The sequence below is a fragment of the Staurois parvus genome, unplaced genomic scaffold (assembly GCF_062004578.1).
Source record: "Staurois parvus isolate SC_StPar_1 unplaced genomic scaffold, SC_StPar_1.0 ptg000025l, whole genome shotgun sequence".
In the NCBI taxonomy this organism is placed as follows: Eukaryota; Metazoa; Chordata; class Amphibia; order Anura; family Ranidae; genus Staurois; species Staurois parvus.
The window spans coordinates 6,287,407-6,309,781 of NW_028317821.1; the positions used below are offsets into that span (position 1 = coordinate 6,287,407).

At 40.7% G+C, this 22,375-nt stretch overlaps 1 protein-coding gene across 1 annotated transcript in view; it reads right to left on the minus strand.

The window, feature by feature from the left end:
- Positions 1-1,443: 1,443 nt before the first annotated feature.
- Positions 1,444-22,375, minus strand: part of LOC149471212 (uncharacterized) — a 140,708-nt gene continuing 119,776 nt past the window's right edge. Inside the window, exons 11-16 of the mRNA XM_089694238.1 lie at positions 17,263-17,345; positions 11,549-11,662; positions 10,676-10,789; positions 9,095-9,271; positions 6,231-6,381; positions 1,444-1,572 (exon numbers count right to left, since the gene is read on the minus strand). Of these exons, the coding sequence (XP_089550364.1) occupies positions 1,444-1,572; positions 6,231-6,381; positions 9,095-9,271; positions 10,676-10,789; positions 11,549-11,662; positions 17,263-17,345 (768 nt within the window). The remainder of the gene's footprint in view (positions 1,573-6,230; positions 6,382-9,094; positions 9,272-10,675; positions 10,790-11,548; positions 11,663-17,262; positions 17,346-22,375) is intronic.

Genomic DNA, 22,375 nt, shown 5'->3' on the forward strand with positions numbered 1-22,375 from the left:
CCTGCAAAAAAATTGTGCATTATTTATTTATTTTATTTATTTATTAAATAAAAGGTTAACTTATCCTTTAGTTTCTTTCAGTGGGAAACTACTGATTGGGGTAAGGGGCGAGGGGCTGTATAGGCAAAGTAAGTGCTATTTTTTTTACCTGGCTCTCACAGACCCACTGAAGCTTATCCATGGACCCCAGGTTAAGGACCCCAGCTCTAGAGAATGAACCTTTTAATGTATTGTACCTTTTACTTGCATGTGTGATCCATAAAATGTACAAAGTATTACTGTTAAACAACAGCAGCCTCTAGTGGCTTAAAAGTAGAAGTGCAGTACTATTAATGTAAAAAATGTAACTGTTGTCTTAGCCAAGCTACAAACAATTCCTAATACATGTATCAAACATTCTAGATGTGAATTCCTGCTCATGAGCCATCATCCAAGTTTTTAGTCAGGTGCTTAAAAAATCCAATTTAATACTTAATGAAAAATAACTCTGTTCTGTCATCTACAAATACCCTTCCTATAAGAAAAGCTTAGGCTGTTATTCAATGGAAACAAAGAAAATGCAGTGCTAATCTATAACATAATAATCAGAAAGTCCAAATAATAATCAAATAGATTTGGATAAATTGCACGAGAGGAGTTCGGCACCATATACCATCACCAAGGCACCCGAATGAATAAGCCCCTTACCGGACGTTCAGACTGAAATACACCGGTCACTATACACAGCCCTTTTTATGCAAGCAGCTTCTTTTATTTTATTTAATTTGTATTTTGTGTGTATTTATCCAAGCACAGGTTTTTACATTTTATATGTTATTTAATGGAACATGTGCCCCTTAAGAGTGATGAGTTTGGTTTGCATTGTGTACAATGAGTTGTGGCATGGAAGGCACACTAGATGGTAGGTGAACTCCCTGACTATGGTTTTAGTACCCGTTCACACTAATGTAACTTGTCATGCAATTTGACAGTTAAAATTGCATGCCAAGTCGCACCCTATTGTTTGCAAAGGAAACCATTTTGAAAGTGGTTCCTGCTCTACTTTTGGGTGCGACTTGCATAGACGTCTTTGCATTAAGGGCACAGATGTTTTACAAGTCGCTCTGCCATGTAACTTTGGAATCTTGCGACTTTAAGTGAAGTTGCACATTTTCAAAGTCGGATTCAGTGTAAACCCGGCTCAAAGGAAATTTGTGTGATCAGACTTTGTTTCCAACCTGTCATGAGGAATGGGAAGGAATTACAATGTCTATTCTGAGTTGTTGCTGGCATGTGTTTCTGCTAGAAATGGTTTGAAGGGATGACTTGTGATACAGAAACCTGGAATATGCATACTGCAATTCATACCAATCATTGGGGTTTCATTCAATAGGACAGTACAACACATCAGCTCCTCTTTTGAAAGAAGCAAAAGCACTTCCATCATAGTTTTGGCAAAAAAACTTACCGAAGAAATATGGCATCTAGTTTCTCCTTATCTGTACTGCAGTCATCGTTTCTGCATTCACTGATGAAAACTTTACAAAACTGCCAAAACTTACACTGAAGGAGGTCCCATACCATCAAATGTAACTGTAATGAAACAAAACATTACTTCCAGACACGTACCTTACACACTAAAGAGTTTATTTACAGTGCTCACCATAAATGAGTACACCCCAACAGAATTGTCAGAAAACCTTTACTTTCCTTTCAGAATCAACATTTTCTATGGGACACTATACTACAAAACACTCCCATATGCAGGCCATTAATTGCAAACAAGATTTGTTAATTGGCACACACAAAAAGGTATTTTTCCTAACAAAATAATTCAAGACAATGTTGCAAAAATGAATACACCCCAATGAAAGTCTTAGGAACAAAGCTAAATTTTAGACAACAAAATCCTAATTAACAAGAATTCAACTACAGGTGAGTCTAATTATTCATTAAACAGGTGTCCAGCAGACAGTTGATTATAAAAGGGCGTTACTTAACAAAGAAAACCCGTCCCCATTGCATGCTGTCAGCAATGGCACCACATGGAAGAGAAATGTCACAAGGTCTGAGAAAAAAAATTATTTCTTTACACAAAAAAGGTGAAGGCTACAGAAAGATCAGCAAAGCTTTACTTATCAATCAGAATACTGTAGCAAAAGTGATACAAAAATTTAGCAAAGATGGAACTGCAAACATCTCACAGAGACGTCCAGGCCCATGCACAAAAAACCTGCCTAGAATTTTCCAGGGCCCATGATGAAAAAGAAGGCTACTGGGACTCTGTACTCTGGAGTGATGAGACCAAGATAAATGTTTTGGGAACTAACGACTTCAAAACTGCATGGTATTGCAAAGATGAGGAGTACAAAGAAAAATGCATGGTGCTTATAGTGAAACATGGTGGTGGCAGTATCCTTCTGGGGGGCTGCATGAGTGCTGCTGGTGTCAAGGAGCTGCATTTCATTGATGGTATCATGAATTCACAGATGTAGTGCTCTATGTTGAAAGAGAAGATGCTACCATCACTCCGTGCCCTTGGTCGATGTGCACTTTTCCAATATGACAATGATCCATAACACACATCTAAGGCCACTGTTGCATTTCTGAAGAGGAACGGGGTGCAAGTGATTCAGTGGCCAAGTATGTCTCCTGATCTGAACCCAATTGAACACCTATGGGGAATTCTGAAGAGACAAGTTGAGCATCACTCTCCATCCAGCATCCAGGCTATAAAAGAGGTCGTTCTTGAAGAATGGAAAAAGATAAGTGTTGCAATATGTTGCCAACTTGTTCATTCCATGCCTAGAAGACTTGGTGCTGTCCTTACAAATCATGGAGGTCATACAAAATACTAGATGGAGTAGTTTTTGTGGGGTATATTCATTTTTGCATCAACTAATTTGAGTAAAACTGAAGATTGTATAATCAAAGTTATATTATTAACCTTACTTTCATATAATGAGCTAAAAAAATGTTCTATAAAACTCAGAATTGTAAAAAATTTGGAAAATGTTCTTGTGTTCATTGAGAGATTGATTAAAATCTTACTTTTCAAAAGGGGTGTACTCATTTACAGTATGTTGAGCACTGTATATACACCAATCAGCCATAACATTATGATCACCCACCATAACCCACCAAGGTATGGATTCCACTAGACCTCAGAAGATATGCTGTGGTATCTGGCACCAATCTATCTGTAGCAGATCCCTTATGTCCTATAATTTGCGAAGTGGGGTCTCCGTAGATCAGACTTGTTTTTCTAACACATCCCACAGATGCTCAATTGGATTGAGATCTGGAGAATTTGGAGGACAAGTCAACAGCTCAAACTCGTTGTTGTGTTACTCAAACCATTATTGAATTCATCGGACCCAACCACCTTCTTCCATTTGCTCCTTGGTCCAGTTCTAATGCTCATGTGTTCATTGCAGACACTTTGGCTGTTTACACAGTTCAGCATGGGTATCCTGACTGGTCAGTGGCTCCACAGCCCCATACACAACACACGAGATGCATTGTGTGCTCTGACACTTTGCTATCGGAACCAGCATTAACTTTTTCAGCAATTAGAGCTACATTAGCTTTTCTATTGGATTGGACTACACAGGCCAGATTTTGCTCCCCACAAGCATCAGTGAGCCTTGGTCGCCCATGACCCTCTCGCCAGTTCCTCAGTTTTCCTTGCTTGGGCCACTTTTGGTAGGTCCTGAACACTGAAGATTGGGAAACATCCCAAAAAGCTGCAGTTTTGGAGTTGCTCTGACCCAGTTGTCTAGCCATTATAATTTGACTCTTGCCAAAATCGCCTAATCACTTGCCTATTGTTTCTATTTTCAACACATCAACTTCATGACAATATGTTCACTTACTGCCTAACATACCACACCTACTTTCAGATGCCGTTGCAACAAGATAATCAATGTTATTCACTTTACCTGTCAGTGGTCATAATGTTATGGCTGATCAGTGTATGTTTTCACCCAAAAGTCGCTCAACTTTTACCCAGGATGCTCACAATTTGTACCGATTGAATCCATTCAGAAATGTATGAATCCTGGGTGAAAGTTGTGAGAATCTTGGGTGAAAGCATTTATAGATAGACCCATATGTCAAATCATTTATGTATATAAGTTTCAAGCTCTCAGATTGTAACATTTCGAATGGTTTGAGCTAATAGATATGCCTTTCCATTAAAAAGCAATTCCTTTACATGGATTTCAGTGGAACTGGAGGGCTGGTACAAATGCCCCTGTTCCTTTGTCCTGCCCTTGAAGATTCTAGAATACATTGGCATTACTTTGATCTCACCTGGTGTGAGAGATCAGGGTGTATCTATAGGCAGCAAAGAGGAACAAGGGCGGACTGACCATTTGGAAACTTGGGCACTGCCCGAGGGCCCGGGGTCAGTAGGGGGCCCCATGAGATGCCCCTGGTACCTTTTTCATAGGCTTTTTTGAGTTTGGGCAAGGACACAGGGGCCCCATGATCCCCTATTGCCCAGGGGCCCCATAAGTTGTCAGTCCGCCCCTGAAGAGGAACCACTTGCTCCTGGGCCTAGAAAGACAGTGGCCCAAGCAATGTCTTTTTCCCTTTTATGTGCTTGTATTGTATTTTGTATAGAAAGTAAAATGTTATAATTAAAAAAGTAGGAGCACTGTGGCTTGACAGTGTAATTGAAATATGTATTAGCATAATAGAGGAACCCTGTTAAAATTTAGACCAAGGACTAGTGGATTTTAGCTACACTTCTGATAAGATATCATTTTCTGTACTCTAAGGACCTAACTGTGAAGGCTATTTAAAGACAGAGTAAAATTCTCCCCCCTTGCTTTAATTTCATGTTCAATTACATAGTTAGTCTGGCTGAAAAAAGACAAAAGTCCATCCAGTTCAACTATAGAAAAAAAAAGTTATAATCCTATACCCACAGTTGAAACAAATGTACCATATGAAAGAAGTCTAAAAGTAGAATTATGTTCTCCTGTTAAAACAAAATTGATTCTGCCAGTGAAGCCTACATCATGCAGTTTGCTTTGAAAGGGTAACAATGAATTCAGAGCAGCATTGTTACTCAAATATAGGCTGTGCCAATTTGCACAACTGTAGGATAAGCCATTGCAGGGGGCTTGGCTATCAGAATTGTCAGTTAATTAGCAGGACTTAGCTTCTCAATCAGCAGTGCATTTAGCCCAGCTCACTAACTTGATTGCCAGCACTCTCTCTGTTGCTGGATCCTTTGCACTGTGAGCCTTAGGATCTATACAAGTACAAATGTAAGAGGGTTTAGCTTACTTTTTCTTCTGTGGCATTTGCATTGCATACTAACTGGATTTGGGACTTGTTGAGACTGTCACACTGGAGTCTTTGAATCAGGGGTCTCCAAACTTTGTAAACAAAGAGCCAGTTGACTGTCCTTAAGGCTTTAGGGGGGCCGAAATGTGGCCAGTGTGCATAAAAAATGTCCCAGCATCAGTGGGAGTAAACACTACTCAACCATTGGTTTTAACAGGAGGAATAATGCCCTGTTGTTCGCTTTAGCAGGAAGAATAGTGACCATGGTTGGTATCAGTTGGAGGCCTAGTGCCCCATCGATGGTGTCAGTGGGAGAAATAGTGCCCATCATTGGTCTTAGCAGGAAAAATAATGCCCTATCGATAGTATCAGTGGGAAGAAGAGTGTCCCATGAATGGTGAAATTTGGAGGAATGGTGCCTCACCATTGGTGTCAGTTGGAACAATAGTGTCCCAAGGGCTGGATAGAGGCAAGTAAAGGGCTGCATCTGGCCCCTGGGCCGCAGTTTGGAGATCACTGCTTTAGATGATCTCAGGGACTGACACATTTGGGCTGATTTACTAAAGGCAAGTCAGATGTTCACTTTGCATGGGAAGCTTTTTCAGAGTTTAGTGTATGTAGTGAAATTTCACTTTGCAAAGAATACCCAATCACATGCAAGGAATATAAAAAAAAAAAAAAAAGGAATTTTGCATGTTAGATGGTAAAAGTCAACAGAGCTTCACCACATTTACTAAGCTCTGGGGGATTCCTTGCCAAAGTACAACTCCCCATTCAATTCAAAGTGAACAGTCTATTTTCCTTTAGTAAATCAACCCTATTGCCTTGGTGTTGATGGATTAATTCCTAGACACCTTAAGATGCATTGCATCATTCTTTGCATGAGAGAGCACCATAAAACATAAAATGGTGGACTGCTGTTATGGAATTCTCACACAAAATGTAGTACTTGCCTCTTGTAGTTTTCTGGGAGTCTGTGCATTTGTGTATCTTGACAAATCCATTTCAAAGTTTTTTTGGTAACGAATTTTATCAATTCGATGATGAACTGTTAATACTGAGGAAAGCATTGCTATTTCTTCCTTTAGCTCAGTTGTTGTAGGCCTTATATGATACACAGAGAATTTAAAATCAGACACAGTTAAATAATATGTAAATCCAACATCTCACATTCCTGGTATGTGCTGCTGTAACCATGTACTTGTATGAAAAAGTTTCCTGCCCTCTTTGTATTGCTTCCTTTGTGTGAAATCCCTGGTTTTCCTGCCAGTTCCTCTGCTTTCCTACTGAAAACTGACCACACAACGCAGGACGCACAGCATGGCCAGGTCTCTAGCTGTGCTAAGAACACTGTGTGCTTTCCTCCAATGGTCAGACTTGTCCTGACAGCCCCCCCTTCACAGTCATTCACTAGGAAGATCAGTGTTCTACTGTTTTTCCTCCCCTAGCTCTTATGCAGCTGAGAACAGAGGGAATGTGACCACTTAAAAAATCAAAATGCAAAATCTTTTCCAGATTGCTATAAGCTACATATTTTGCTCATCCCTATTCTGCTGCCCTTTGCCCATGTTATTAACAGGTAACTTAGAGAATCCTATACAATTCAGTTTTGGATCCCCCATAGTTCTGCACAGCCAGTTATCACACATTTTCTTCCTCCACACTTGCACACTGGAGACAGCAACCAGTCCTTGGGCTTATTTGTTTTGTAGTTTTATTAAGGGGTATTGAACTTGGATAGGGTTGAGGGATGCTTGGAATGCCCAAGGAACTGTGAACTGCGAGGACAACTCCTTAGCAGCTATGTACCAGTCCAAGGAAAAAAAGAAAAGACTGTCTTCTCCGAGAGCATTTTAGCTCTCTGGTGTACCTCCTTAGACCCCAGATAATCCTCCTCTTCATCCAGCTGCACTAAGGGTATTCCCTGGGCAACTTCAAAAGTCCAAGATGAGGAGCTATTTGGGTTCTCCACCTGACTGCCCTCTCCCCTTATCTGTCCTAGCGGGTGTAAGGTTACTAACACTGTCCTTCCTGATTACTTAATGGGTTGGTGGCTGCCTTCAGGCCTTCTGCTGGGCTGGCTCCTTCCCTGCTGCTCAGGCTGTCCCTCCTGGTAGATGTGGTACAGTGGAGATACCCTTCTCCAGCACCTGCCTGTAGGTAAGCCCCTTTCCTGGGTCCCCTCCAGCCTCTCACTCCATCTTCCACCGGACACTAACTACTCCCAGGCTTTTTGACTCTTAAGGGTTGCCTTGGTCATCATGCCCATCCTCCTGCTTGGGGATTGGCCAAGGTCCCCGAAGCATGCAGATCAGAGCTTTCTCCCGTCCTCCATCGCTCCTCCAGAAAGCTTTCTGGAGAGGTTGGAGGACTCCAGAAGCTCTGACCTCCAGAACCTCCCTAGCCTGTCCTGATATAACCTCTGCCTCACTCACAGGCTGACTCATCCCAGGCTGTTATTCAGCCTCTAACTAAGAAAAACTAGCTAGCTAACCTGGGTCATAATGCCACCATAAACACTATACAATTTTCGAAGAAGGAACAGCATATATGCAGTACATGCACACGTATTATCTGATATTTCTTTCATTGATATTATCCAATGGGTCAAAATTTTTAGCAAATCCTTTAAACTGACCTCTTGTGCTTGTGCTATGTCCTGAACTGTGTTCTCATAATCCTAAATGGATAAATATCCTGCCAAATGTTTATGAAGTTGAGCACAGTCTAAAGGCAGAAGCAATGCTTTGAAACCAGCAGCTTAGGGTGATAGGAAAAGTAATGTAAGTAATAAATGGACAGCAAATGTGTTACTGGAAGGATTACTATGTGAATATAACACCCCTTTCACAGTGCAACACAGTGTACCCCCAGTTTTCATGCAGGTCACATGCAGTTTCCAATAGACTTCTATTATGTAACGCATTTTTTACGCATTTTTTGATAGTGAAACAAAGATGCAGCATGCAAGACTTTTGATGTGCTTTCAGAAAATTTTTCAAAAACACAGGACATAATAGAAGTCTATGGGAAACTGTGGTAACCCACACAAAAACTGCAGGTATGCGGTTTTTCACCTGTGCTGTAACCAAACCGAAGTGCAGTAGTGTGAAATCGATCCAAAGAAAAACAGCCTTAAAAGTGGTTGTACATATACCAGTGGAATGACTAGCCTCAGGTGATACACAAAGTTGAAATACATTCTCCTACATAAGTTGTACCTGTTTATCTGAGGCCATCTGTCCTGTACTTCTATACAAAATCTCAAATTTACACAGTATCTCTCAGCTCTAAAAAGCAGGGGGTACAGAGCTAAAGGGACACCCCCCCTTTACATAGTATACAGGAACAGAGCTGAGGCTGTCAATCATGGGCTGTGTGCTGGAGCTCCCTTTCCTGTCATCATTTTTCTCTTGGTGTCAGAAAAACTTGTCCAAAAGGAATGAGCCAGTAGACAGAAATTATGTTTTGTGCTCTTGATTGAGACAAGTATACACATTACAGAGGGATAAGCTTTATTTCTATTTTAAGTCAATGAAAACTAATTTAGCCGCTTGATCCAAATACAGGTTAGCTGCACTATATAAACTTCTTGGTCCTGGTTTAAAATGCACTGTAAAGGTATAATCTAATAAAACTCAGTTCCATTTCTAACATTAACTCATCAAGTTGTACTCCTTGTAGAATCTACAGTATAATACATGCACAGTTTTAGCCCCTTATCCTTGCATTCCTTAACATTTATCGAATACTAAACTTAATTTTTCATGTAGTTTCCCAAAAAATAAATAACAGTTAATTTGGTAAATGGAGGTACCTGTCTTGAAGTAAAGCAATGAAGTTTATAAAAGAGATGCAGTTAGACTCTTGGTTCCCAAGAAGTGCGACAAAGCTCTTGATGTGTGCTGGTGACAGCTGAACTTGTATTGTATTCCCAATTATTTCCTTGAAGTCTTCTTGACTTATATTGCCATTTCCAAGAATATCGGCTTTCCTAAGTAGTAAGCAACATCAAGTAGGGAGATTGCTAAAACGTCTGCATTTACACAGGAAATGGAGATATTCATTACAGAAGGCTAAGGTATATAAAGTGGTTATAGCTAACATTCTTTGTCTCTTGCAGAGAAGTGATATGGACAATACAGGCTTGTGTATTAGTGTGGGAACGAAGTAGTTTGATCACTTTGACCAGAAGATTCCTTCCATCATCCTCTTAGTTACATTTTCCCCTTGAAATACAGGTTAATATTCGTGGCTAATGCCTATAGTACACACCATGAGAAAATCAGACGAAAAATACCATTTTGCAGTTGGCAGAGTGGCTCAATGACTGTCCAGGTACAAGGTTCAGAGAAGTTAGGATCCAATCCGTAGTCAAAAGGCAGGCAGAGTTCAGAGAACTGTCCGATATCTGATCCAAGGTCATAAACAGGGGAATCCACAGAGCAGGACAGACAGGGAGCTTGAGCATGTATTACACATGCTATCACAAGCATGAGACTGTAGGCTTGGCTGGCTTAAATCAGGTTTGGTCTCCATCCAGAGACTGGCCACATCAATCACCTTGCAGGTGGACAGACAGAGGGAGAATGTATTACAGTCAATGAGACCAGCAGCAGTGATGGAGCAGGAGCGCTACATGCTCCTGATATGATCACAACAGTACATGTGAAATTATCTGAAGGGACACGCATGAAAATTTTTCCCATACGATAATAGAACTAATGATTTTTGTTTAAACAGCACAGTATTCATCTGTAAAAAATCGAGTGACCAAGACCGCATGCTCAGAAATGAAAGAATACATTGCAATACAATATAATACATTACATCACATCTGAATTTATATTCTAAGATCATTTTGATAACTTTAGTAACCGATACGTTTTCGATATGAGACTAGCATGCAAAAAAAAAGAGGATGATCATTTGTCTGATATTCTCATCATGTGTACTATGCATAACAATGGAGGGATTTCTGACTGACTATTATGATGGTTGCTGTGATATCACATGAATTAAAATAATTATATGTGTACATTCTCTATCATGGTAATTAACTAAATAACTTTCTGAATGTTTTTAAAGACATTTATTTATGGCGGTGTCCATTGTCTACAGTCAGACAATGATTAACGAACCTCAAAACTGTTCTATGACAGGCTCAACAGGTCAGGAAGTTAATCACAATAAAAACCAAGTTAGCTTTTGACTGAGGTCTCTTTACACATCAGCTAGAGAAATACTGTACATATTTGCAGTACACCATAGATATGGTTTACAAACCTACTTTCAATTATACCAATACCCCTTAACTACACCTCTTATTATTTTAGTTCATGGGTATTATGGTAAAATAATATAATATCAGGCAACCATCTTATTAATAAATACTTACTTAAAACGGTCAAGTAACTGAATAAAAGGACCTTGGCATAAGTAGAAAAGTTGCCTTTCTGCTTCCATGGCTGATAAACCTTCCCTGGAAGGCTCACCTGTGTCCATTTTCTGCCTAGGAACATAAAAGTAATGCAACAAGCATTAGTGAGTTTTGTTGCAAATATATATCTGCAGGGGTTTTGTAAATGTTAAATGAACTGTAATTTTTAAAATGATAATCTATGGATGTGAGTGGAACATGGACAGTGTTAGGCAATCTGCCAGAACGTGGACGACACTGGCGGGACCAGGACAGGCCTGCGGTCAAACAGCTGGTCTTTTTTTATTTGTATGAACTTTCTGTGTATTTATTTCAAGCATTATTATACATTATGTAGCACTGACAATTTATACACTGCGCATTCATATCAGTCCGTGCCCTCAATGAGCTTACAATTTAAGGTACCTATCTCACACAAATACATACACATGCGCATATAAACACACACACACACACATACATACTGTACTTACATACACACACACATATAAGCACATACATACATACATACATACATACATACATGTACACACAAACAATTGGCTAAACACCTACACCCTTTGACTGCTTTCACTTTCTTGACCAAACGCCTGCTGTGCAGATGTACAGTTTGTCAGGAGTGGGAACTCAGTCTGATCCACATGCCTTTCTCTACCAGGATGCCACAGCACCCCTGATGACCTCAGGCCATATCCCAGGGTGCTGGAGAATTCTGGTTGAGAAAGGCTGGAACAGAGGATAGCCTTAATGCACAAGACTTAATAGTGAGGGTTGAAACCTACTCTTGGATAAATGTAACAGGGAGCATAACATAAATAGTTATTTCTAGACCTTTCTTCTGTTTCTTCCAACATTCTTTTCATAAAGCTCAGTCTTGACCGGCTCTTCAGTTTATTCACAAATGCCGTGTAGTCCACCAGCCCATTTTTCCGCCTCAGGTTAAACCTAATGATGCAATCATATAATTTAAGTAATGCAAATCTGATAATGTTCTATATATACTACATTGCTTTTTGCATTAAAGCTCAAGGGCATGTACTGTAGCATTGACAGGTATATAGACTACTTATAGATGCATTTTGATGCATAAAACACCATGGCAAACATTAATTCGCACCTCCCTGACCCCTGGAAGCATGGCGCTACCCCTAGAGACAGGGTGGGATGACATTTCACCTTTGGGTAGATTACTTAGGTATAGTGGGACGAGTAGACAAGTGGGCATCAGTCACTTTTAGGTGAAATAAAAAAGGGATTTTTTTACTCACTGTCCATCTGAGAGAGGGTTAGGGTTACAGATGCTCAGGATTTCAGCAGAACTCCATTACTTTACTTGTCACAGCACAGGAGAAGAGCCTAGTCAAGACCAACATCCCTTTGCCAATGCTCTTTAGCAAACATCACTTGTAGCAGCAACATCTTTTTTCTCCAAGACAGTCAACCAAATCCTACTCACAAGGTTTCGGCATAAAAGCCATGCAGACACCTCCAGTAGGATCCTCCTCTGGGACTCAATCCTGTATATAAGAAGGAACAGTCACAGGTCTCAAATCCAAGCCTAAGCATGTCAAGGCCCCTTCAGGCAGACAAGCCTAAAGAAGCATCTCTAGCCCTAATGCACCACTGACACAGGAATCTGCTAGTGGTGGGCTGGGAAAAGATATGCATATTCATAATTCAGACCTACTGCATGATCTCACACTAATACCATAGGTGACAATGCTACCTACTGACAGAAGGGACAGCTAGACTGGACTTAGAGGAAGCTGAACAAGACATAGACTATATGACTACTTTCACACTGATCCTAGCAAAAATGCAGCAAAGACGAGTTTATTGTGTTTTTTGCAGAACATGTGACTCTAAAAATGCACCATGGGTGCATTTTTTATGTGGGTTTGCCATGTTTTCCATTGATTTCAATAGGTGTTTTTGGTGCAGTTTTTCTACCGCAGCAAACCTGCACCAAAAATGCAGTAAGCAGGCCTTTTGCAAATGCACTTGACCCAAAAAGGATCAGTGTGAAGAGTTACACGGTCACACGTATTTCTTCTACTTTTTTAACGCTTGCGGCAGGTTGGCTACACTCATCTCTCTTCTCCAATTCAGATTACGTCCTAGAGTCTGCTATGCTGTCATGTCTGAGAGCAAGCATCTGCAGTAACATTGGGATGGGAAGGGAAAACGGAGGGAAGATACATTTTTACAAATTCAAAAGAATTTTAATAGTACACAAACATAGTACAACATTTCCTAACTGAATAACAGACACTGTACTGCAAAGCAAGTATCACTCATCTTGCTTGAAGGCCACTCCACCACCTGCAGAGGGAGACAATAACATGGCAGCAGCATAACATTACACTTTCCTGTCTTGTAGATTATTTCCACCTGTAGAGGGAACAGAACCAAAATAACAGCAAAGTCATATAACACAGGTGAAGGCCCCACTCCTAGAGAGTGACATCTTCTGCCAGCATAACACAAGTACAGTACGTCACATTGCAAACTCAGAATTTACATTAAAGACTCAAGATTGGCAGTAGAATGACAGTCTCACACCATCTTGTTGCCAGAGAAAAAAAGAAGTCTTTGTGAAAAAAACAGCAGACAGAGACTTGCTCACACAGACATCCTCAAGAAGCACAGCCTACCTGATTAACTATTCAGACTTATTGTAACTGTAGCACCAGAGGCACATACTTAGACTGGGCCCCAGATAGCAAAGTTCAGCCAACAGAAGATTGAGAGACTTGTTTCTTACGGGCTCTGTATCTCCAAAGTCTAATAGGCACAGACTTAGTTTAGGCTTACCAACACATAATCTTGTTGGCTGTGTCACATTAAAGTCCAACAGGCATGTCCTTTGGTTTTCAACTTTGAATATTAGAAAGAAAGTTCCAGCAACATTGCAGGACAGGAGTGAACGCAACACTAACTCCCATTTGTAGCAACAACTTTTCTGTTGATCACAGGTCCAAGTGAATAAGGGCTCACACTGAAACAGTTTGCAAACATCTTCTGAGCAGGTCAACACAACCACAGCTGGAACAAACCGTGACTGTGGCCTTTTACCAGCAATACAGGGTCCTCTCTGGATGCAGCTCACCAACAATACTTTTTTCATCAGGCCTGTAGGGTCACCAGATTACCACCCAATTCTTTTAAATAATGGGGAACATGCTTTGAAATAAGTAAACAGCTGCTGAGCCATTCTCCGAGCAAAACAACTGGATCCTCCAGTGCAGAAATTTCCAGGGACTCTGTAATTGCTACATGGTACCCACCCTATCTCTTTTCCTTTACTTCTTGCAGCACTTTCTTACGCACATAGGGATACAGAAAAACATATTCACTTGCAACTGTCTTAATAACGATCCACTGCAAGCGAGATAACTTTGGCAGTTTTCTAGGGTTACCCCTTCCTGGAGGCACACAAGACTCAGGTGATATATTAACAGAGATCCTCATGATCTGTTGTGGTGAACGCGGGCTGACCTCAGCTTTAGCAAATAACTTGTCATTAGCTTCATCATTCCATAGATACTGCACTAGCGGGACCTTAGGTTTATGGGCAGCTGCCTCAAAGGGTTGCTCTGGTTCACATGCAGGGTCTCCCTCATTGACCTCTGACCACCACCCTCACTGTGACACAGATCCCTTAGAATAGGATCTAAAGAAATGGTCTGATGGGATGTTAGAATCAGACTCTGTAGAAAACATGTCAGTCAGCCCATGGGTACTCTTTTTTTATAGACACAGTCTCTGGCACACTCACTTCCCCAGCTGACACCAGTGAAACACAGCACCAGCTTCTTCCACAGCTGTGGAATGACCGGGCATACTTCATCCATTCGTGTCAGCTGGTCAATGATCCCTGATTGCAGCACCCTTGATAACTGTAGTGACTGCAGTGTCCTCAGCAGCAGCAGCTGTTGATGCAGGCAGATCTGGATCAGCGGTGGCTGTAGCGAGCTTATTGACAATAATGGCAGCAGGAACTGGCACGTCCACTGCAGTGGCAGTAGTGGTGGCTGGTGCCATGGTGTCTCACTTCCATGGTGGCTAATCCATACACCTAGTCTACTTACAGTGCATCCAGAAAGTATTCACAGCCCTTAACTTTTGCCACATTTTAATGTTACAGCCTTAGTCCAAAATTGATTACATTTATTTTTTTCCCTCAACATTCCACAAACAATATCCTATAATGACAAAGTGAAAGAAGTTCGTTTTGAAATCTTTGCAAGTTATTTTAAATATAAAAAGAAAAAAAACAGATGTACATAAGTATTCACAGCTTTTGCCATGACACTCAAAATTGAGCTCTGGTGCATCTTGTTCCCACTAATCATCCTTGAGATGTTTGCACAACTTGATTGGAGTCCACCTGTGGGAAATTCAGTTGATTGGACATGATTAGGAAAGACATAAAACTGTCTATATAAGGTCCCACAGTTAACAGTGCATGTCAGAGCACAAACCAAGCCATGAAGTCCAAGGAATTGTCCGTAGACCTCTGAGACAGGATTGTATCAAGGCACAGGGAGGTAAGCAAGCACCCGATAGTCTAAAAGAGCTCCAGCATTTCTTTGTGGAGAAAGGAGAACCTTCCAGAAGAACAACCATCTCTGCAGCACTCCACCAATCAGGCCTGTATGGTAGAGTGGCCAGACGGAAGCCACTCCACAGTAAAAGGCAAATGGCAGCCTGCCTGGAGTTTGCCAAAAGGCACCAGAGGAATTCTCAGAGCATGAGAAACAAAACTCTCCGGTCTGATGAAACAAAGATTGAACTCTTTGGCCTGAATGTCAAGCGTCACACCTGGAGGAAACCAGGCACCGCTCACCACCTGGCCAATACCATCTCTACAGTGAAGCATGGTGGTGGCAGCATCATGCTGTGGGGATGTTTTTCAGCGGCAGGAACTGGGAGACTAGTCAGGATCAAAGGAAAGATGAATACAGCAATGTACATAGATATCCTTGATGAAAACCTGTTCCAGACCACTCTGGACCTTAGACTGGGACTACGGTTCTTCTTTCAACAGGACAACGACCCTAATCACACAGCCCACATAACAAAGGAGTGGTTACGGGCCAACTCTGTGAATGTCCTGGAGTGGCCCAGCCAGAACCCGGAACCCGATCGAACATTTCTGGAGAGATCTGAAAATGGCTGTGCACCGACGCTCCCCAGCCAACCTGGTGGAGCTGGAGAGGTACTGCAAAGGAGAGTGGGAGAAATTGCCCAAAAATAGGTGTGCCAAGCTTGTAGCATCATACTCAAAATGACTTGAGGCTGTAATTGGTGCTAAAGGTGCTTCAACAAAGTATTGAGCAAAGGCCGTGAATACTTATGTAAATGTGTGTTTTTTTTATTTTTAATAAATTGCAAAGATTTCAAAATGAACTTCTTTCACGTTGTCATTATGGGGTATTGTTTGTAGAATGTTGAGGAAAAAACTGAATTTAATCCATTTTGGAATAAGGCTGTAAAATAACAAAATGTGGGAAAAGTTGTGAATACTTTCTGGATGCACTGTACATAACTTGTGCAGGTAGTGGTGGTGGAACAACTCCTAGTAGCAGCTCCTCACATGGATGGTGCTGGTTCCAGGGGCATATGGAAAGGGCAAACCCTGAGAACTGTCCTCAGATGACTCCTAGGGATTTATTGCCTTTGGAGGTGTTGAGAGCCAGCTTCCCACAGGGTTCCAGCTGAATTCCCATGTTTGTGAATGCTTCTTTGGATGTGGCCATCCCAGCAGTAATCCTCAAGTTGCTCTTGGACAATGATGGACCAGAATTAAGGAACCCAGGCATGGTTCACAAAGGTGGCAGTTTCCTCACTTACTTTAGACAAACGTCTGCCACGTGCAGGCTCTCCATCAGCTGGTGTACACACACTCACAATTCCTGGGCAGTGGCTAACTCCTTCCATTCACTCTGCTTGACCATGCAGCTGAGGCATGCCCAGACTTGTGACAAATCCTCCCTTCCTAGATGCTCACAGTTCTGCTGTTAACCCTCCAGGAGTGCAGTTCTTCCAAAAATAAACCCCCAGGTTCTTCCCCACATTACATGAGTAGTTATAGTTCATTGCTAAGGGAAATCACAGCAAAAATACCACTGAGCCCCACGTTGGGTGACAAAAATATAGCACCCCTGACCCCTGGAAGCAAGGGGTACCCCCAGAGATAAAGCCTAGGAATCACACTGCAGATTTTTTTTTTGGATAGAGTGTGAAATGGAGAGAACCTCTGTCAGCTTTAATTGCTGATTTATTTTTTGGAGATATTTCACCCACCTCCACCCCATTGATTACTGGAAAATAGGGACACAAAAAAAGCTGGTAGCAATTCCAGTTAGTGCTTTTGGGAATGAACTGGTTTACGTTTAAATTTTGTGGTATTTTGAAACGCTTTGTTTGCAGTGCCATAAGCCCACACTAAAAATCAGTGTACCATCCCCATACTGTGCATCAATTTGCATTGGATGTAGCACACACAGCACTGTTGAAGGAATATTTTCTCACTTGCTTACCTGGCCAGCAAGTGTTCTAGATCTACAGCCGTCATGGGAATGTTAAAATTTTGCAGAACAAGTCGAAATTCAGATCTGCTTGTCTGGAAAAGAATACGGCATTAGTATTTAATTAGCAATCCAAAATACAGGCTTCCCTAAGCGTTGTTTATTTATGGCTGCAGAATGCCATAATCATGCATATTAAAGCATTTCAGAGTCAAACAGGGTCACCTCTCAGTGACACAGCTGAAAATGTTGATGTTCAAGCATACCTTGGAACCTTGACAAATCTTTGTTACTAATGTTGCCAAAATGTAATAGAAAATCCAGTGTAGCTTGATGTCTGTGCAATCAGGAATGTTTAAAAAGGATAATGGCCTGTACATATTTCATTCTTTGTTTCTATTGGCCAAGACTAGAAAAATTTAATCTTTTAATGCCTACATACCTTTAGAGCAAAAAAAAGAAAAAAAAACAGTTGTGACTGCATAAAAACTAACACCCCCTGCAAAAAAAAGAAAAAAGAAAACAATTGTGACTGCATATAAACTAACACCCCCTGCAAAAAAAGAAAAAAAAAATTGTAACAACATAAAAACTATGATTAAAAAGTCTTACTTTTATCTGACTTACAGTTGTACTTTAAGGTTTGTATATCCTGGCAGAAATCGTGACATTGATATTGAAAATATGACTGATCATGCCAAAAAACCCTGTATTTTATTTAAGAATAGTGTTCATATGAAGCCATTTATTATTGGCTCCTTTTTAAATGCTTCCCATCTGCCCTATAGCAGAAATACTGCTACAGGGCGGCATGGGTGCTCAAAATCACGTATATATACGTGATTTTGCATTTCCAGGTAGGGGGCATGTGGCCGCGGCTGTCAATCACTGTGTCCCGGCAGGTAATTACTCGCTGGCACGCGGTGATTTCCGAAGATCTCAGACAGGCAGAAGTAACAGTTCTCCTCCCTGTCAGCTTGGGCACACTGTAATCACACAGTGTGATTACAGTGCAGCACACTGACACAGCCCCCTAGTAAAACACTCCCTGCACACAGCCCTTTGATCACCCCTCATGTTAACCCCTTCCTGCCCAGTGCCATTAGTACAGTGTCAGTGCTTTTTTTAGCACTGATCACTGTATTGGTGTCACTGGGGGTGGCACCAAGTCAGCTCCCCCCAGTGTTAGAATATCCACTGCAGTCTCGCTATAAGTCGCTGGATGTTTCAAGGAGCACAATGCGACAATCCTTGTACAAAAATGAGCTGCATGGTTGAGTCGGCAAGAAGAAGCATTACTGTTCCAATGCTACAAAATAGTCTGGTTACAATATGCCCGGCAACACCTTGACACGCCTCACAGCTTCTGGCACACTGTAATCTGAAGTGACAAGACCAAAATAGAGCTTATGGTCACAACCATAAATGCTGTGTTTGGAGAGCAGTCAACAAGGCCTATAGAGACAAGAATACTATCCCCACTGTGAAGCATGGTGGTGCCTCACTGATGTTTTGAGTGTGTGTGAGCTCTAAAGGCATGGGGAATCTTGTGAAATGTTCTGGCAAGATGAATGCAGCATGTTATCAGAAAATACTGGCAGACAAATTGCTTTCTCCTTCACAAAAGCTGCGCATGGGACTTTCCAGCACGACAATAACCCTAAGCTCAAGTTGACCCTTCAGTGGTTACAGCAGAAAAGGGTGAAGGTTCTGGAGTTTTATAACAGTGATGGTGTGAACCTCCTGCGCTCCCAAGTGTTAATTTAAAACTAAAAATAGTAAATCAAATAAATGTGTGTATAAATCCCAAAGGAAGCTGCTAGCATTAAATCATATACCAGTGATTCAGTAAATATAAAACATAAGGAATGCTGCGCTATATTCAAATCATAGAGAAATGTGAATGTGGGATCCCAAAATATCAAATAAAATGTGACAATGTTATCAATACAGATCAATACGTGCTCATTGATAATATCATAAATCAAATAAATAACTCAAAACATGTGGAAACACAAAAACCATATCTATATATATGTGCATCAACCAAAAATACACATATATATGATGTAATCACACGTGCCTATTGTGAAGTGAAAATAACCATAATAATGGTACACACAAATTAATATCTCAAAGTCCAAAAAATATATAACCGCGTTAAGCCGACGCGTTGCGTCACAGTGTCATGTGACTTCATCAGGGCTGTGTGCTGTGTGCCAGGGCTGATCACAGCCCTGATGAAGTCACATGACACTGTGACGCAACGCGTCGGCTTAACGCGGTGACGTATTTCCGGCGTGGCGGCCATCTTGGTACACCTGTGCATTCAGCTGTACACCCAACAGATATATCCTCATCTGAAAGCATGAGGTTTTTTCTTGGACTGGCTGCTACGTAAGTTACAATGTAAATATGCTACATGTTCCTATGGTATAATTAAATATACTACACTATGGGAGGATTCCTTTGTCTCATTTTGAGAGATTGATATTACAACTTTTCCTGGAGAAGAGCCATAGTGGGAATATTATACTCTGAGAAAACTGCCTTTGGAGTGTTTTGGTGCTTGGAGGATCTGTGAGAGGGATCCACTACTGCTCTTTGATCCGCAAGGGTCGAAGGGATGAGGTGAGAGGCTAATCCAGATGGTGGTTGGATTCTCAGATCTGTATACACCCAGAAACCTGCACGAGTTTTTTCACCTGTGGTCACTAACAGTATAATTTCGAAGCACCGTTTACTGTTTTTGTCACCAACAATATATTTTTTGGACTTTGAGATATTAATTTGTGTGTACCATTATTATGGTTATTTTCACTTCACAATAGGCACGTGTGATTACATCATATATATGTGTATTTTTGGTTGATGCACATATATATAGATATGGTTTTTGTGTTTCCACATGTTTTGAGTTATTTATTTGATTTATGATATTATCAATGAGCACGTATTGATCTGTATTGATAACATTGTCACATTTTATTTGATATTTTGGGATCCCACATTCACATTTCTCTATGATTTGAATATAGCGCAGCATTCCTTATGTTTTATAAGGTTCTGGAGTTGTCATCACAGTCTCCTGACCTTAATATAATCGAGCCACTCTGGGGAGATCTCAAATGTGTGGTTCATGCAATAGGACCAAAGACTTTGCATGACCTGGAGGAATTTTGCCAAGACGAATGGGCAGCTATACCACTTGTAAAAATTTGAGGCCACATAGACAACTATTACAAAAGACTGAATACTGTCATTTATGCTAAAGGGAGCAATACACAGTATTAAGAACTAAGGGCATGCAGACTTTTGAACAGGGGTCATTTTACTTATTTACTTGTTGCTGTGTTTTGTTTTATGATTGCACCATTCTGTTATGACCTACAGTTGAATATCAATCCCATAAGAAATAAAATAAATGTGTTTTGCATGCTCACTCATGTTTTCTTTAAAACTGGTACATACAGTACTGTATATTACCAATTCTCCAAGGGTATGCAAACTTTTGAGCACAGCTGTATAATGGAGCCCCAAGACCAAAGCAGACTCCTCTCCCCAAGGCTGCAGAGAAGGACCATTGCTCTTTCTGTGACAGCAGCAACCATTTGGCAGTGTTTTTTTAGGCTAAATGTTCAGGTTGAACAAAAGAAATCAATAATTTCCTGCATCCACACTAAATAGCAAAATTTGAGGAATCTCCCCAGCTGGCTATTGTATTCAGACAGCCGCAGCATCCACAGCTTTCTGAATACCTTTTGTGAGGGGGAGGTTATATTGTGTCCAAAATGTTGGCTAGTCACTTGGTACATATGAGATAAGAAAATCAAAAGAACTGCTTTCACAAAATGCTTCCTAACTGTCCACTTTATCTTGAATGGGGTGGTTGGACTGAATACAGTATTCATGCAGATATGGCAGAAGGAATCCTACTGACAGTCAGAAAACAAGCCATCTGCATGCGTACTATCCCATTTGTTTGAACTGAAACTGGCTGTTTGTTGAGCCATACACTCACTGCCTGCCAATGTTTCTGTAAGTACCTAGTCTTGTATATCAGCAGTCAGTATCAAAATCTGAGATTTTCTGTTGTATAGTCGGAAAAATCCACTTCCTTGAAAATAATGGCAACATGATTTCATAGCCTGCTCACTGGGAAATATATTACAAAAAAATCCTATTGGGAAAAGCAAAGCAGATTTTTCCCCCTCCCTTTAAATAAATCCAAGTGATAGGACAAAGTGTTTGTTTCACATATATGGAATTATTTATGTCATCTTTAAGCTGCTAAAATTCAAACTCTTCTTTATTTCCAAGAAGGCACTGATTAGGGAAATAAATGCCTTTTAGGAGATCATTAATTTTCCCTGAGTGGACATAAGCGTTAGGTATTCTGAAATGGCTTTTTAAAGCTGGCATGGGAACAGCAACTCAGTTGACTCTTCTGCACATGTCGATTATAATTCTCAAATCAAAATGTAGCCAATAAATGAATCATTTAATCTGTGTCATCATTAGTTGTCCTTATTTTACACTGTCAGAAAAAAATGTTCTCATTTTCTTTTACAAGAAAATAAAAATTAAACTGAGATTCCCATCCTTTGATGACAAAAGGTTTGTATAATTTTTTTTTAATTTTTACAAGTTTAAGACTTCTCAGATTTCTCAGCCTGATCAGATCAACTTGGAGAGTTTTCTCTTCACTGTGGTTGACGAATTTAGCAGTGCTAATAAAGGAAAGGTGAGTATGTTAATGTGGCTTTATTGCCTTGTCCTGCATGGAGAAAGAAGGGTTTCACACTAAAATGTAAACCCAAAAGCAAAATGTTTTAAGTATCACAACTCACCAGAGGAGTCTTCATTTTTCTCATTTTATTCCTTTATTCATCTGTTTATCTAAGCCAGTAACATACTTTCCTGACACAAGAATGACAGCATACACGCATGGGTAGGCTCCGCCCCCTGTCAAATCCCAGGACCGATTATACTATATAAATGAGTCACCTCCCCCAAGGCGACATTCTCCTTCTTTTGCCTTACTGCTCAGCCAGTTATGGAACTATTTAAAGCAGAATTTTTACATTCACCTTGCTGGATTCATCTAGCCTATCTGCATGAATTC